This window comes from Quercus lobata, chromosome 10 (assembly GCF_001633185.2).
Source record: "Quercus lobata isolate SW786 chromosome 10, ValleyOak3.0 Primary Assembly, whole genome shotgun sequence".
NCBI classification, from domain to species: Eukaryota; Viridiplantae; Streptophyta; class Magnoliopsida; order Fagales; family Fagaceae; genus Quercus; species Quercus lobata.
In genome coordinates this window covers 51,271,562-51,289,720 of record NC_044913.1, presented here as the reverse complement: position 1 = coordinate 51,289,720, position 18,159 = coordinate 51,271,562, and the positions used below count along the sequence as shown (strand labels likewise).

At 32.6% G+C, this 18,159-nt stretch overlaps 2 protein-coding genes across 3 annotated transcripts; both read left to right on the top strand.

Moving 5' to 3' along the window:
* Positions 1 to 3,085: 3,085 nt before the first annotated feature.
* LOC115962719 (60S ribosomal protein L38) lies at positions 3,086 to 6,608 on the top strand. The gene is made up of 3 exons (XM_031081596.1): positions 3,086 to 3,189; positions 4,232 to 4,415; positions 6,356 to 6,608. The coding sequence occupies exons 1-3, from the start codon at positions 3,187 to 3,189 to the stop codon at positions 6,376 to 6,378; spliced, it is 210 nt and encodes a 69-aa protein (XP_030937456.1). The 5' UTR covers positions 3,086 to 3,186; the 3' UTR covers positions 6,379 to 6,608.
* A 4,056-nt stretch (positions 6,609 to 10,664) lies between these two features.
* On the top strand, positions 10,665 to 17,599 carry LOC115963831 (protein TRIGALACTOSYLDIACYLGLYCEROL 2, chloroplastic-like). Of its 2 annotated transcripts, none has more exons than XR_004085927.1 (6): positions 10,665 to 10,813; positions 11,962 to 12,648; positions 12,800 to 13,129; positions 14,918 to 15,033; positions 16,853 to 16,960; positions 17,069 to 17,158. XR_004085927.1 is itself a non-coding variant. In XM_031083015.1 (6 exons), exons 2-6 carry the CDS (start codon positions 12,133 to 12,135, stop codon positions 17,159 to 17,161), a joined length of 1,146 nt encoding a protein of 381 aa, XP_030938875.1. In that variant the 5' UTR covers positions 10,669 to 10,813; positions 11,962 to 12,132; the 3' UTR covers positions 17,162 to 17,599. The 2 variants fall into 2 exon arrangements, 1 of the variants encoding a protein (XP_030938875.1); XM_031083015.1 differs by having other exon boundaries at positions 10,669 to 10,813; positions 16,870 to 16,960; positions 17,069 to 17,599.
* Positions 17,600 to 18,159: the final 560 nt, after the last annotated feature.

Here is an 18,159-nt window from a genome sequence, read left to right as displayed (position 1 = left end):
AATTGTTTATATTTCAAAATTTTGTGGTTTTAAATTATGCATAAAAAATAAGTTTATGAATCATGTATTAAATAATATCCAATTTGATGCACAAACTTGCAATCTAATGGTTAGATTTTCAAATTATGTAATGGTGGCAGTGCAGTGATAACAACAACGATAATGGTGATGACGACAATTGTGATGATGGTGGTGGCAATGGCAATAGTGACAGTAGGGGTGATGACATTATCAATGGCGGTGCAAAGAAATAACAAGGGCAAGGAAACAAAGGAATAATGGAAAATATATATTCCATGCTTCTCAAAAGTGGAAAACACTTTCATCCTCTTTGGAGTTATATTCTATTGCCTTTGGAAGAGATTTTTAGTTAAACAAGATCTTTTGGCAAACCAAACACAAGAAAAAACATAAAATATTTTCCATTGAAATTAGGGCTATGTATCTAACCCACCAACCGGACAAAACTAACCTAGCTCAACCCAACCCAACCCAAATACCTCAAGTAGGTTATTCATGAGTTAAGTGAGGTTGAAATTTTATTTTGAACCTCAGGGATTAGGTTGAGTTTGGGTTGATTTTATTTCAACTCATCGAGCTTGACTTGATGCATATAAATTTATTTTATCACCTTTATTATAATACTTTTAGTTTGATTTGTTATGAAATTTTGAGAATTAGTTTTGATGAATTTAGAAATTTAAAATATAATTTAGGCATATTATGTGAATTATAATGATTTATTTTAAAAGTGCTTGAATAAATCCCAAATTTTTACCTGATATGAATTTCAGTAAAACTTGCTAGTCTGACTCATGTGGTTTGGGTTAGTTTCTACAAATGTGATGTGTTAGATTGAATTAAAAATTTCTCAACCTAACAAGATCATAATGGTTTGAAAGAACTCTCTAATCTAACCCATGCACACCTTGATTTTGAAACAAATGAAATGTTAATTAAAAGATATTTTTGGGAGTCAGCTTTCTTTTTTAGTCATCATAGGTTCGAATATGGTTATATACCAGTTTATGGTACATGCATACATGAAATTTATGAAAAAAAAAATTATTTTATATAATTAGAAAAACTAAGATATTTCATATTTTCGTGAGAGAAGAAAAACTAGATAAGGGAGTGTAGTTTGGACAAAGAAGGATGAGAAAACAAACGAATAATTAAAAATTTTATTCAAACAAATAAATATCGTCCAAAATCAAGGAGGCATTTTGGCGGGCGCGTGCATGTAGGAAGGCCAACCACCACATAAGCTAAAAGACTACAACTACAAGCCAAGCTGGAAGTGACTTGCTTCTATTCTTGTTGGGATTGGATATAGATGGGAATCTATAGATCAACCTCTCTAACCAACGTACTATTTATAAAAGTTTTAGCTCGTTTATTTAAAAATTTAGTTATAGATAAAAGGTGTTTTGAAAATATTTAATGAAAAAATTGATGAATGAAAGGATAAGTTTTATCTCCAAATTCCTCTAACTTATACGTGTTGATTTAGAAGATGACACACATGTATTTTAATCACATGACTTATTAAGTCATTTAAATAATTTATATACCAATATTAAGTATGTCATGTGATTAAAAGAATATATGAATGAATTTTAATCATTATGTAATAAATTGAAGATTTTTTTTACGTGGAAGTATCTTTCTTTAAATGATTCAAAAAAAAAAAAAAATCTATTATCATTTAAAACTAAAATTCTACTATTATTTTTTCCCCAAAAAACAAAAACAAAAACAAAGTTTGCCAACAAACTCGCCTTTTTTTTTTTATTATTAGATGTGAATTTTGACAAATCCACCATTCGATTGCATTTTTTTATTATGTTATTCATGCTTGCAAAATTTTCATAAAATAAAAAATTAATAGCTATGTCAGCAATCAAATGTTTATATTTCAAATTTTTGTAGTCTTAAGTTATGCATAAGAAATAAGTTTATGAATCACGAAATAAATAATATCTCATTTGAACAAAATTTAACATGCACATTAAAAACTTAAAGAACTTGTAATCTAGTAGTTAGATTTTTAAAATATGTAACAATGTTAATTTATAAACAAATTTTGTCCTTACAAATATGTAACCATGTTAATTTATTATTTATAAATAATAGTTAGTTTTCCATGGCCCATTTTCTCATAGAGCGGAAAGTACAAAATAAATAAGAGGCTGTTTGGATGGCTTGTTTCCATAAGTCAATTCTCTATTTCCATAACTCATAACTCAAAAATGATGGGACCCATAGTTCAATATCCGTTTAGCTGCACGATAACTCTGTTTCCATAACTCTATTTCTATCACTCAATTATCTGATTTTTGAGTTATGAATTATGGAAATCTGTTTTCAGTTTCTATAAGTCATAACTCAATGGTATTTTTGTAATTAAACACACATGGGGAACCCACTAGTCATAACTCAGCCGCACCTTTTGACTTTTTTTTTTCTTTCTTCTCCTGGGTTCGGTCTTCTCCTCCTGGGTTTCTTTTTTTTTTTTTTTTCACTGGGTTCGGGTTTCTGAGTACTGGGGGGGGGGGGAAAGGCTACATCGAGTGATAGGTATGGGGCCCACAAATAGTGTGAAAAATATTGAGTGATGGAAAGTAAGTGATGGTACCAAACAGGTGTGAAAAATTAAGTGATGAGTTATGAGTGATAAGTGATGAGTGATGGAAATTAAGTGACGGAAATTGAGTGATGAAATTTTTGCATCCAAACAACCTCTAAGATTTCTTTTTCGCTATTCAACTTTATTATTCAAGTCCATTATCTCATGGGCTTTGGTATATCTGCGTTGACCCAACAAGCCTAAGAAACCAACCCATTAAAAGTACTTGGGCCATGGAGTGTTTTTAAAAAAAATTATAAAATGGGCCATGGAGTTTTTTTTTTATAAGAGAAAGGGCTATGGAGTGTTGATACTCAGTTAAACACAAACCCAGTCCAAGACAATTACTCTATTAGGCCTAGACCAAGTAAACCCAAGCCCATAGCTCCACGGTCCAGAGCGTAATATAAACAAATCCATAGGGCTAAAACAGTCAATACACTTTAAAACTAGGGTTTATGAGTGACCTATATATTTATATTCAAAGATCAAAACTTAGCTAGGGTTCGGAGCTTGCCAAACTTCACCAAAGAGGCCCTCAAATCCCCGAAAGCAAAATGGTATTTTGGATCTGTCTTTTGCTCATTTTTTTTGTTCAGTTTTCTGGTACTTTTTGAGTATGTTTATATGTATATACATGTAGTTGCATCTGTACGTTTGTGTGTTTTTTTTTTTCTTCATTTGATGATGAAAATGGGTTGTCACATCTTTGTTTTGAGTGTATGAAAGTGGGTTTTTAATGTTTTTTTATTCTGGGTTTTGGTTTATGTGGAAGGATTTAGTTGATATGAGATTTGGGTTTTCTGGGTTTATTTTGTTTTATGGTTTAGTTGTAATGAAAATTCAAATATTTGGTTTTTCTGGGTTTAAGGTATAAGGCTTTATTAATTGGAACTTGTTCTCTCATTTGATGATTTAGTTGTAATGGGATATCAAATAGTTGGGTTTAGGGTTTACGGTATAGGGTTTTATTTATTGGAAATTCAAATAGTTGGGTTTTAAGGTATATGGTATTGTGTAGAATTGAGAAAAAAGTAGTAAAGTTATGAAAATGCACGTTGAGCATGAAATGTGGTTGCTGAGAGAAAAGTATAGGGTTTTTATTTATTGGAAATTCAAATAGTTTGTGTAGAAATTGAGAAAAAAAGTAGCAAAATAATGAAAATGCACATGCAGAGCATGAATCGTGGTTTCTGAGAGAAAAGTGATCCAGGCTTGATATGGGTCATGTTGATTATAGATTAAACTGTCATCCATATTATCCTCTTATAACTTGTTTCTGTGACAAAAAAGATCCTGTGCTAGATATAGATATAGATATATTTTTTCGGTTGCATTGTATGGTGTCTTGCATTGGTTTGATAGGTTCTAGTTTAAATTTTCAAATATTGTCATTTTTGGTTGCTGTGGTTGACATATCACCTAGTATGCTGACTTATCTATGTTATTTTTGTTTTACTCGTTACCTATGGTTTGTGTTAATGTTATTAATGTTTGGTTTCTGTGGTTGAGATGCCAACTTATTCACTGATATTGTATGCCATTTGTGCTTTTATTTATTGTCTTCTAATGCAAAGTTCTGTTTGGGATTATGGTTTACAGCCGAAGCAAATCCATGAGATTAAGGACTTCCTTCTCACTGCCAGAAGGAAAGATGCACGCTCTGTGAAAATCAAGAGGAGCAAAGATGTGGTTAAGTTCAAGGTCCGTTGCTCCAAGTATCTGTACACATTGTGTGTCTTCGACTCTGAGAAGGCTGACAAGTTGAAGCAGTCTCTTCCTCCAGGTTAGTGATGCAAAATTATCTTTAGGAATCACATATATTGTCTTTATATTGAATCTTTGTTAATGATGAATAAACTACAAACACATTTGGGGAATTGTTTCCTGTCTATATGGATTTGTAGTGTAATAAGAAAATTTTCATTCATTCATTTTTTCTTTTCTTTTAACTAGTTAAGATGTCATTGCATTGAATGTGACTTTATGTCTCTTGAAAATAGGAGATAAAAGAAAATTATCTTCAAATTTACATTTAAAAAAATAATAACTGATAGTAATTACATAATAAATTAGACAAGGCCTTGTTCTTTTTAGAGTATTAATGTATTATAGTCAGATGGTTCCTTTACTTAAGATTAATAAAGTAGGCCTTATATTCAATTCCATTCTACTTTCAAATTATGGAGCCAATTAAAGATGATATACCAATCACCAAACCATTTTAATATGTTTTGTTTACATGGTCATTCATAATATCACAATTTGTTATGGATTGCCATGTACGTGATCCTTTTTTTTTTTTTTTAAATGTTGATGTTTGTTTTAGTTATTTTGTTGTGTTAGGTGTTACCATTTTCTTACTTGATTTTTTTTTACCAGCTCAATGTTACCCACATCATCACCTCTTTTCAACCCCCCAAAATATTACAATTTTTTTTAAAAATCAGAGTTTTTTATATTGCCAAGCTTGCCTTACCAATTTACAGGCATCCTTACCATAATCATATATTTATATATAAAACAAAAATTTGTAATTTACGTAGTGTCTTAATTGTGCTAGAACATTAACTATAATGTTTTTGTCACACATTGAGAAGTTGTTATATATAAATTAACCTGTTACTTAGCCATTTGTGAATAAAATGCAAAAATCTTGGCAAGATACATCAGTATGCATCAAATGTTATTCAATTATCTTTATCATATTTTGAGAGTAAGTTAAGTCCATGCCTCATGACTTACTATGTGCCGATTTGTTGGTGACAAGGAAGGAAAAATTTCATGTGGGCTTTTTGGTCATCTATTCTAACACAAGTATCTTTTGCAAGATATATGAGTAGTATAAATCAAATATATTTCAAATATTCAAATTTACAATTTCTTCTATAGCATGTGCCATACAAAGTTAGTGAAATGGTAGGAGTGGTGCTTGTGTGATTTTGGTATTTTACCCCATATTATGTGCTTGTTCTCACAACTCAAACCCCAAAGGTAGCTGTAAATGACATTTTGATGTCCATAAATTCAAGCTAGACCCCTTGTCTTGTTAATTATTATTTAAGCCCAAAATGTTTGTTAAGAATATATTTGGAATATTCTAGCTACAAAAGGGTATTTTTGTAGAAGTGGAAAGATGATCCAAGATGTTTCAAGTGCAAGACAAGGGATTTCTTTGATTTGTGGAATCTAGAGTTTTTACAGGTTCCTTGTTATCATTACTCATGGGCCTATACCCTGTTGACATTCGGGTCATGACATAGTGTATGTTTTTGGGTCAAGTGATGAAGCCTTGCTTATACTGAATGAGGTAGTGAATTTCTTGTGTGTAAGCCTTCTTAAATTCACAGGGTAGCCTTCCCCCTTCTAAAGCTTTTCCTCATGGTCAAATGCAAAACCTTCCAAATGAATTGTTAATTGTGTCCTCCTAGGCTGTGTGGTCTTGAAACTATACATATGATTTCACCAATTGATTTTAATTCAACTAAAAGGCAAGCTTTTAGTTTTGTTTTATTATAATTCTGATCATGTTTCTATAACAAATATAGAAGAATTTTTTATGCATTTAAACTTGATTTTGATGTTCTCTGGTTGTAAGATGGAGTGTTGGCTTTTTTGTGTCCAATTTTCTATCTTCACCCTTGGTGTGAGAGAACTATGCTTGTTGACTCTGTTAATTTGTGGTGTGTGGATCTATTAATTTATTCATACATTTCATGTTTGCAGGTTTGAGTGTGCAAGACCTGTGAATGTGGACCATGGACCCAGGCATGTCAAATGTTTACTAGGGAGATTAGACCAAGATTTAGTTTTGTCTTATGCTGTTTGATTGAAATACATCGTTATAACAACAAATTTGAGATTGATATTTACTTAATTGCTAGGTGTACTTGGCTCTTGCCATTAGTTGATTCTGGATTAAACTTAATTTTTGTATTATTCCAGTTTCTATTTAATAGTTCATTTTACATGTTTGTTATGTCTTTAGCTGCGATGGTTGCATTCTATCCTCTGGCCAGTTGATTATTCTGTAGAGCCTTCACTATCACTTTTCTAATTATTGTTCATGGTCAGAGTTCAAGAAATCCCTTTTAAGGCTTTTAGCATGGTTAATTAGATCTTAAATAAGTAAAATCTCATCAAGATACCAATTTAAATAATATAAATTAATTATTAATTGGCATGTGATTAGTTGAAGTATTTTTAGAATATTAACTAAATTAAAAAAAAAATACATACTAATTTATATATATAATAATAGGTAAAGATGAGAGAAAATTTAATTAAATTTCAAATTGAAATTCAATTAAAGTTTAATTTTGCGCCTCGTGTTTCCTCTAATCTAAATTTCAGAATTTTGTACCAAGTGAATTAATTTAATGTAGAAATTTAATTTCAATTAGAGTTTCATTTTGAGTCACGTGTCTCATCTAATCTAAATTTAATCTAAATTTTTAAAGTTGTGTCAAATTAGTTAATTTAGTGTAGAAAATGAGGAATCTAATTTAATAAATCATAAAAAACATAATCATATAATTAAAAAAAAATTAAATTTATAAGTCATCTATATATATATATATATATATTTTAATAGGTAAAACATAGAGAAAGTTGAATTAGAATTTGAAATTATAATCCAATTTTACACGTGTCTAAATTTATGTGGGGATTGTATCATAATTATCCACTTAAGCATGTATCATGTGTCTATTTAAGTTTTTTAATTTTTGTGTCAAGTGAGTTAATGAGTACAAAATACTAAAAATCTAATATTAATGAACCATAAAATTTAAAAAAAAAAAAAAAAAAAACAATTACATATACTCAATAAAAATCACCACATATTTCTAGACAAACATTGCTTACTCTTTTTTATGAGGAGGATTAAGGATCGATTTTTCCACCAAAAAAAGAAAAAAGAAAAAGAAAGAATAAACACTATCTATTTTGATATAGCTGGAGGCCATGTCGAATCGCCATCCTGAATCATGTTTATAAGTTGGCATCATTTGAACTTTTTGTATCATAAATAATTACTTTTGATACATTGGGCTTTTAATGTGCTAATTGTTAAACCAAGGTGAATAGAAGCTACATTTCATACCTTGCATTTCATCAAAAGCTTTCTTCCTAGAATAACTTAAAAGAGGAGAAAAAAGGACATTCAATTTCGTGTAATGAGGTCAAGAATTAGGATTTGAGAGAGGATTACCTTGGTTTCTATTTTTAATTTTTATTCACAAAATTTTCTTTGTTAAAATATAGGTAATTGTATTTGATGAATATATATTTGAAGAGTTAAGATACACGTTACGACATTTATTACAGCACACATGACAAATCTCAACTAATATGTTGATGGTCTATAACCAATCTTTAAAAAATTTGGAAGTAATGCCCAATTGTTGAAATATAATAATATCGAGGAAAGCCCTTCAATCAATCAATCAAATAGTACTACAATATGGAGATTTTAATATAAAAACCTAGCACACAAATGATTTTATTTTATTTTTCATTTTCTTAGCTAGAAGTAAGACAAAACAATGTGGCTAAGGAAAACAAAAATGTGAAATTCATGCCAAAGAGATGTGAAAAAAAAAAAAAAGTGAGTTTCAAGGTAATCCACTTTTATGATTTTATCTTGGAGCATTGACACCGGGTGTATTTAGCATTTGACACACACACACACAAAAAACCCACCTTGTAAGAACTGAAATTGGATTGGTCCCAAAACCAAATTGAGCTTAAACGCTAACGGCCCAAACAATAAATTTGTAGAGCGTGGATAGAAGAACTAGATTTATCCCAGAAGAAAAACGATTAGACTTAATGATTCAAGACGGTTTGACACAAATAAGATTAGCAAATTTTATCCTCGAAACAAACTAAGTTATTTGTTTCATATGGTTTTCTTCAAAACAAAAATTGTACAAGAGTTCCAATCCCATCTCTTAGTGCATTCTTTCATGTTATATACTGTAATCTTGGTGTCATCCTTACCACACACGTGTAGGTTAGATTCGAGGGATTCCTTCCTGTCCCATCCAACACTTCCTAGAACTATCAACCAGTAGCTGTAAGGCTGTTTGATTACTGTTCAGGCGTCACTTCCACATTAATGGGGCTAGAAAATTGGTTGAGAGGCAATTAATGCAGAGGTAGCAACTTTTGAAGATATTTGTCTACTTTTTTATTCTTATCCCTAGCCCAATATCTTACCCTTAGTTGTGATATAACCCCGAAGTAAGTCCGCGATGATAAGGCACTCAGATTCACCTCGGACACATGTTGTCGAGAAGGTTTTTGTCCTTGGACGGTTATTGGGCCCTATCTCACATTGTCTCTACTCCTCTCTTCATTTCATTCCCCTTATGACCTTATTTGGGCCTCCTTGGATGATCTAACATCCTCAAATTGGGCCATAGGCCCAATTAATGCTGCTTTAACAATACTTCCTACTTAACTGGTCCCCACACACCTATATCTCTCAAATCTCAAAATTTTTGGCATTCACTATAACAACATTCTGAATTTGTGAGGGTAAAAGTTTTATTTATTTATTATTTTACAGTCTCTCATCTCCATTGACTCTTTCTTCTTCTCTGCCTTCTCTCCTTTCAAAACTTCCTGCTTCAATGCTTCCCATGGCTCTCCATCTCTCTACACCAAACCTCCACTGCTCTGAGATTCTACCTCCATTGGATTCTCTCTCTTCTTGCATAAGCCCAGGCATGGCCTAAGCTATACGCATAGAACCGCCATCACCGAAGTGGATGTCATCCCCTTTGGTGTCATCCTTTCTCTTTCTCTCTCTCTTCTATTTCATTTTCCCAAATTTTCTATTTTGATTTTGGCCTTAAATCTCTTGATTTTCCCATTTTTTGTTTGATTTTTGGGTAAAATACTATTTTGGTCCCTAAATTTTATCAAAAATTTGTTTTTCGTTCTTGAACTTTAAAAAGTTCTTTTTTAATCCCTAAACTTTGTAGAAAAAAAAAATTCAATATTTTAGAGACAAAAATAAGGATGAAATTTTTTTTCAATAATTTAGAGATGAAATATAAACTTTTAGCAAATTTTAAGGATATAAATAAAAAATTTTCAATAATTTAAGGATGAAAAATGAATTTTTTTTGTGAGTTTAGCTTTGAAGGTTTGTGTTGACGATGGATGAGGAAAATGTTGAGAGAAAACTCATTATGAAGGGTACGTTTGGTAGACTGTAATAAATACTGTAATGTAATAGATATTTCTATAGCATAATTATTCGGTTGTTTGGTTATGTTTTTATTACAATGAATAGTTATTCCTTATGAATAGTTATTCTTTAAAATGAAGAGTAATTATTTTTTATCAAAAGTATTGAATATCTATTCCTTCACCTTATGTAATTACTTTTTAAAAAATTTCCTAAAAAGTCATTAGTTACCACATCTTCAAAAGGAAATAAAATAAATTTTTCCTGTTAATTATTAGCTCTATTTTGAATACCCTAAAATGAAAAATTATTAAGTACTCCCGGAGTACTATAAATGTATACTCTCTCCTCTCACATGAATGGTGGGTCCCACCATGAATTTAATTAGTGGGATCCACCATTCATGTGAAAAGAGGGAGTACACATTTATGATATTCCGGAAGTATACAATAATTTCCCCCCTAAAATAAGTGTATTTTAGGAAACTTGACTTAAAAATGATTTAATTGCACATTCTTTTTGTATTCTATTAAATTGTGGATGCGTATTCAGGATTCTATTCCTAAATGGTCACCAAACTAATAAATAGTAATACTTATTACATTTTAACTTAATGTATTTCTTGTAATACTCATTTTTATTTTAATATAATAATTATTATAGTGTACCAAACGTGCTTGGAATGATAATAGTTTGAACCAGACCCGAGTCACCAAACTAAAAACCCAAGGGGGGTTGAATAAAAAAAATGCGGGTCCCATTTCCCACTAACCATTCCTAATAAAATTACCAATACACCTCCTCAAAACCTTCAAAATGACCCAACTCTAAATACTTTACCATTTTTGCACGTTTATGTTTCCTTTAGTAAATAAAATCATCAAAAACCTCGTTTAGCTTTGTCCCCATCTGCATCTGCGAGGAGAAAATGCAAATGACACTGGAATAAAAAATCCTCAGACTCCTCGAACCCTAGCTCAAAGGTAAAAAAAAAAAACAAAAACCCATGTCCCCATTTTGAGAATGGTTTCCTATTTCAAGAGTTATATTGATTTTAATGGGTTTTTGTCTTTGTTGGGATTGGGATTTGTTGCTTGCAAAAATTTGAGACACTTAAAAGATTTTGTTTCTTGTACTTGGGTTTGTTTCATTTTTAGTTGAAAGTGGGTCTTGATTTTGAGCTTGCATACTGTATCCATCTGGTACATATTATTTATCTCCATTATTGTGAGTGAATTCCTCAATTGGGTCTTGATTTATCTTTTGTTTTGATGAATTCCAAACAAATATTTCTTCATTATGTTGTAAGATTAGAGAAATTAAATGGCCAAACAGAAAGCTCAAATTTTTTTTTCCTTTTCAACTATGTTAGTACAAACTAAGTGCAGTACTGTAGTTCAGATGAGTGTGTTTTTTTAGTTGTCTTTTCACATTTCCTGAAAATTTTCAGTATTCAAACAAAGGGTTATTTAGGTTTTGAATCTAGTAGATTTTGTGGGAATTGTGTGATTTTAGTTATTTGGTAATGTGGAGACGATTTATTTATTTACTTAATAATTTGCAACTCTGGATTATCATTGAATTTGATTAAAACAAGTGGTTTGAAGATATGTAATGTAAGCACTGTTTGATTTAGATGAAAATTTTGGAAAATGGGGGGAGTCCAATGCTCTGTTTGGTTGCTAAGAAAAATGTAGGAACGGTTGAGGGAAAACAATGTTTTAAGTAATAGATTGTGGTTGGTTAGGACATTACCTTACCTCTGTGCAACTGATCTTAATGCTATTGCTTTACTAACTTGATGTTTTGTAATTTTACTTATTTATTTACCTTCAGTTTCAAAACAAAAACAAGAACATTGGAATCTAATTACTTTCCCTTTTCTATGCAAAAATTACGAATTAGCTTTTATCTTTTAATTTTTAATCTTTTGATTTAACTGAAAACAACTTACATAAAAACTTACTTTCGATATTTATTTTAACTTGTTTTACATGTTTTTGTTAACCAAATTGTGCATGAATGATTTTTTCTATCAGTGTATGCCTATTATAATTGACTGAATTTTTGTTCCATTGTTAGGCTTATGACAACTATTCCTGATGAATCTTTTCCCCCCCTTTGTTTCTAGGGTTTGTTTTGCAGTCCATCGAACTGGCTCTTTAGAAGTTTCAGCAGTTTAAGATTCATAAGAAACCCCTTTTTAGATTGTTAGAATTGGCTCAAGAAGTTGGCATTGAGAACAAATAGTGCGGAGAAATTTTCTGCAATCTCAGTATTGGTGATTAGGACTCTGAATAAGATGGTTGGTAAATCTTTTGTTCAGGTCTCAACATGCCCAACAGTGCTATCTTCATCATTGACTACCCTCCCACCTAGTTCTTCAAATTGCTTGCCTTGTCTTCCATCAAGACCATGCAAGAAACTCACCAGAGTAATTGCCATGTCTGCTGATGCAGGACATAGCCAGCCGTCCTCTTCAACAAAAAAGAATCCACTTGCAGTTGTTTTGGATGTTCCTAGGAACATTTGGAGGCAAACATTACGGCCATTGAGTGATTTTGGTTTTGGACGTGGGAGCATTTGGGAAGGTGGGGTGGGGTTGTTTCTAGTATCTGGCGCGGTTATTTTTGCGCTCAGTTTGGCTTGGTTGAGGGCATTCCAAATCCGGTCTAAATTCAGGAAGTACAATACTTTCTTTGAATTTTCCCAGGCTTGTGGTATTTCCACAGGAACACCCGTGAGGATTAGAGGGGTGACTGTTGGCAATGTCATACGCGTTAATCCTTCCCTGAAGAGTATTGAAGCAGAGGTTGAGGTGTGTTTGACTGCCATTTTTTCATTATGGATATGTGATTTTACTTATGTTTCCATCTTACAATCAAATTCTGGACTTGTTGTTTTTGAAGTTGATGTGATCAGGATTTTATTTGGTGTGGATACTACTTAATTTTTTCACCTGTTTGTAGGTTGAAGATGATAAAATAATCATACCTCGGAATTCCCTGGTTGAAGTAAACCAGTCTGGTCTTCTCATGGAAACCATGATTGATATTACACCTCGAGATCCAATACCAACACCTTCAGCAGGGCCTCTTGACAAAGAATGTGTTAAAGAGGGTCTTATCTTATGCGATAGGCAGAAGCTGAAGGGATATCAAGGAGTAAGTCTGGATGCTTTGGTTGGGATATTTACTCGTCTTGGACGGGAGGTAGAGGAAATTGGTATTGCCAATACTTATTCGCTGGCTGAACGAGTATCTCTAGTTGTTGAAGAGGCAAAGCCACTGCTTACAAAGGTGTGATGTGCCTTTCTTATTATTTTATCCTCAATTTATGATGAGTCTATTCTCTTGAATAAATTGTTGAAGTGAATAACCATAGGCTATCTGAGAGTAGGAAGGAGGAAAAGTATACTTAAACTAAATGGTTTGGTAATAACTAACCAAAACTGGGCCTCACTATCTAAGTTTTTTATCGCTTATTTGCACCAAGCTGTTTATTATTCATATTGTTTATGTGCACCAAATGAGCTACTTCTTTAAAGAGTTCATGTAATTACTTAAAGCACAATTATTTCCCATTTTTAGTGAGTGATCTATGGCTGTGCAACCTTGGAAACATCACTGATACAAGTTTGTTAATTAAGATATGCTGGAGGGCAAAGGATTATAGTGTGAGTATAATGTAATTGTAAAAAATTTAATAGAGAGAACTTAGGGACATTGGCTTTAGCCATTTGGCATCCAGCATATATATATATATATATATATATAGAGAGAGAGAGAGAGAGAGAGAGAGAGAGAAATTGGGCCTCTCCTTGGATTTGTACAAATGAGGGAAGTTCTTGCAAAATTAAAGAAGTAGCTCATTGACGCGTCCAAGCAGTAATATTACTGAGGTTATGAATGTATCAAGTGTATATGGATGTCAATTCAAGTTGGAACATGAACTTTCTAAATTTTTGATAAGTAGGTACATAAACTTAAAAAAATTCTTTGAATGTTTGCTAAGTTAGAATTGAGCATTAAACTAACAGAATTAGAACTATATTTTTATTATATATGTAAGCCAATGACAATTTCATGTGCATTAACAAAACCTGAATTCGTCTGGATATTTTGCTTCAATTTAATATTCAGTTTGTGTGAGTGTGTCCTGGTGAGTAACTTCATAGTTCATACAATCTTTGGCATTCACCAATGTATTTTATTTTATTTTTCAGTTTCAACCTTAAAAGAACATGTTTAAAATAAAATTCGAATCATTGGTGAAATTGTGAAGCCTTTGTGAAAAAAATGCTGTGAGATTAGCATTTTTTAGAGTGTGAGTTGCATCTTGTTTTAATGGAAATCAGCTGGGAGGAATTGCTTCTTTAGTATTGAGTGTTACATGATGTTGGTGGACACCAATCTGTTTTGTAAGTGGAAACTTCTCATTTCTCAAATTTAGGATTAGGAGAATGTAGCTGTTGATTTGTGGGAATAAAAGGATTTGAATTTAATCTTCAAAATTCATCTAGTAAAAAAAAAAAAAATCCATTTTTATGTTCAAAAGTCATCTAGTATGTTGCTTTATACTTTGATTGAGCAGCTGGATTGAAAACAATTAGATGGTGTATGTCATGTTCCTTTTTGAAGTTCTGAATTGGAAAAATATGTCAGTTGAAGTTATTGGTCATAGCATACCACTCCTATGAAGGCAAGTTTACTTTAGACTTGCTTTCAGTTTAGGTTATCTGGTCCTCCCAAACTAAGTTTTATCTTCTCCACATCTGTTGCAAGTGCCTCCTTGTCATAAAGTCGTAGCAGGACCACATCATTTCTTGTGAGGGCACACTGCATTCTAGCAATGACTTTTTATATCTGATAAATACAAGTTTTAAAAAGGCATCAAGGGTCAGAGGCAAGTTAGTAATGTATGGCACTGTATTTTGTGTGTATGTTTACTTGTCCAAAAAGAAGCATTGTGTGAGTTTATGTGCTTGTGTCCTATGTAAATGGTTCAGAATTTCATATTGACAGTTGTTCTCAGTATTTTATGTATTTTAATGCAGAACTATTTTATTTGTTGTAGTGATGTCTCAGATCAAAGCCATGGCTGATGATATTCAACCTTTGCTGGCTGAGGTTCGTGACAGTGGTCTGCTAAAGGAAGTTGAGAATCTAACCAGAAGTCTTACACAAGCATCTGAGGATTTGAGGTGAGTTATTGCAACCTCCTTTAGTCTTTATTTTTTTGGCTGCAGGGTCTTTTATCATGTGGATATATTTTAGAAGATGGAAACTAACAGTAAGGCCCCCTCTACATCCCCCCTTCCCCCCTCTTAAAAAAAATAAAAATGCCACCACAGAGAGAGAGAGAGAGAGAGAGAGAGAGAGAGAGAGAGAGAGAGAGAGAGAGAGAGAGAGAGAGGAGGGGGGGGGGGAGATTTTGTTAAATTACTAGTCTTGGTTGAGTGAGACCTTGGTAACGTCTGTGAAATCCAGACCTTGGTTTAAGTCTCATTGTTAGCTTTGACACCTTCATCACCTTCTTGGTTCAATATGATGAGGCATGTCATGACAAGTCCTGAATTGTGATACTTTTATGTATAAAATTATTAATCCAAGGTTAGGTTGAGAAAATGAGACAAAATGCCATTCCTAAGTAAGCCAAGCTTGAGTCTCAAAATGATGACTTTTTTGGGGCTTGTTTTTGTACTAGCCCATGGTATTGTTGGGCAATAATTTGAAAATGATGACCACCAGAAAACCAAGAATTTCTCAAGGCAAGCTTGCCTTACCTCAACTTAGACATAAGAAAATCAAGAAGCTCCAAACCTCTCCATGAGCTAAACGTGCCAAAGCCTCTCTTCTCATGCTTGACTATCAGACATAATTTAGCAGCTCATGCTTGGCTTGCTTTTGGGCTAGTTATAGGATTAAGTTGAGCTGCATTTCATGTAGGTCTAACAATGACGCTGCCATGGAAGAATAATTTGTTATTACTTCGCAAACTTCTATATTCAAGATATATACGAGTGGAGTGCCATTGAATTAAAAGTATATTCAAGATGAATTTGTTCTCTTTTGTTTTTCTCTTTCTTGTGGTACAGTTAATGACTATTGTTCATATAGCCACTAAACACTATATATTTCTCTTTTTTCCTTCTTCCTAAGAACCCCAAATCAAGTTCTTTATCTTTCCTATCAAAACCCTATACCCACCATAATAGGCAAATCAAGGTCGTAGGTTCAAAACCCACCAAGTGGATGTGTGTGTGTGTATATATATATAAAATAAAAAATTTAACCATGTTTCATAGGAGAGAAATAAGACCTAGGATGCAACTATTACTTTAGTATGGATTTGACTTTGAGAATAAACATGGTTTTAGAAACTGAATCCTTTTGGGGTTGGGTTGGATTAGATAACTTGTGAAACCTGAAAATTGCAATCCTTGATTTTGGATCTGTACTCTTTATTTTTCCCTAGGAAAATATTGTTGACAATCATTCCATTCCACCATCCTGATTCACGTTTGTCATAATTTCCATTAAACCATCTTGTCCTGTTCCACCACCATTGCCACCACTACAGTACCCTTCGCACCTTTACACTGTTAGTCTAGGATACCAACATAACACCTGGGTTATACATGTGATGACATAGATTCTTTTGAACTGCTGGTTGCTTGTCCAGTAATTTTACCTTAAAGTGTGCGATTTGGTTATCTGATCTCAATGTATTTTAGAATGACCTTGATCAAATTTCAGTAGTCTTTAGACTAAATGGCATCTCTAACCCCTATAAATAGGCTTGGAGGGTGAAATTATCTGTGGGGGTTTTTTTTTTTTGGGGGGGGAGGGGAGATAGAGAGAGAGGAATGACTTTGTCCATATTTCACTCTTAAGCTTGTTCAAGTTCTTATTTAAGAATACTGGAATGTGATTTCTGTGCATGACCTGTTATGAAACTAGGACTGTTCATAAGATGTTGATCTCTCTGTCTCTCTCAGTTACTGGCTTACTTTGGTTTAGTGTATATTTTTCTGCAGAAGGGTGCATTCATCAATTATGACCCCTGAGAACACTGAGGTGATTCAAAAGTCCATTTACACCCTGATTTTTACCTTGAAGAACATTGAGGTGAGATCCTTTTTGCAGTTGCTTGCTTACTAATTGCAGAAGTTACAAAGTAATTTCTTGCGCAAATTTGGTTTTTTTTTTTTTTAATATATTTTTTCACCATTGTAGAATATAAGCTCTGATATTTTGGGATTCACGGGTGATGAGGCTACAAGACAGAATTTAAAATTGCTTATCAAGTCCCTTAGCAGGCTATTGTGAAGACAAAGAAAAGGTGGAAATAGGACAGTAGCTTACAGTGGCAAATTTGCTGATTAAAAAAAATGCTATCCTCCATTTATCGGTGGGGAGAAACCGTAGTGTTGCTCCTTAAGTTTTTTTTTGTTTTTGGGTAGCACAAAAGCATCCAACGCTATACTACATTGTTCCATTCTTTTGTCAGAGTGGAAATGTCAATACGAGTTTTGTGGACTGTTTATCCTTTCCCCTGTTAGCAGTGAAAATGTTAATGATTTTCAGTGGAGATTATGTTTGTTACTATAGAAAACATTAATTTCAAGTCAAAAATTGGACACCTAAGTGTATCTTGGCGGATCCATTTGTTTCCATCGGTTCAGTTCTTTTAGCTTAATAAAATACAAAGAACTCCATGGCACTTATCAGAAATGTTCAGCCAGAACTATGTTTGGCAGTATGTAATTGTCCATTTCTCCATGTTGAAAGCTTTTGGAAGTTTATCATGTGACTGACTTACTAGTGCACTCTAAAAATGTATGGATACTATTCTACGTGTTTTTATAAACTCATTAACTGGCTAAATATTTTTGTGTGGGTTGCCCCCTTTTCCTAATATCTTTCGGTGACTGTTTGTGATCTTTATTATTATTTTTTAATATCTTTGTTAATGTATACATCACAAGCCAAACTATTTTTTGGGTGTGTGTAAGCTATGATATACAAAATATTAAATTTCAGTCGGCATACCTGGTCCACTGCGAATTATATCCGACCTCCGATAATTTCTTCAAGGTGTATGGCTTAACCCAGATATTTTTATCTTATGGTCCACACATAGCAGCTCACTTCACTGATTTGCACTATGGGCCTGTTTGGTCACCAAGTTCAAACAACAATTTTCATATTTCAAACACACTTACACACATTTCAATACATTTTTTCATCCACGTGTATTTCAAAAAATTCCTAAAAACTCTAAATAACAATTCTCAAACTCACTTACCAAACGGGCCTTAGTGTCC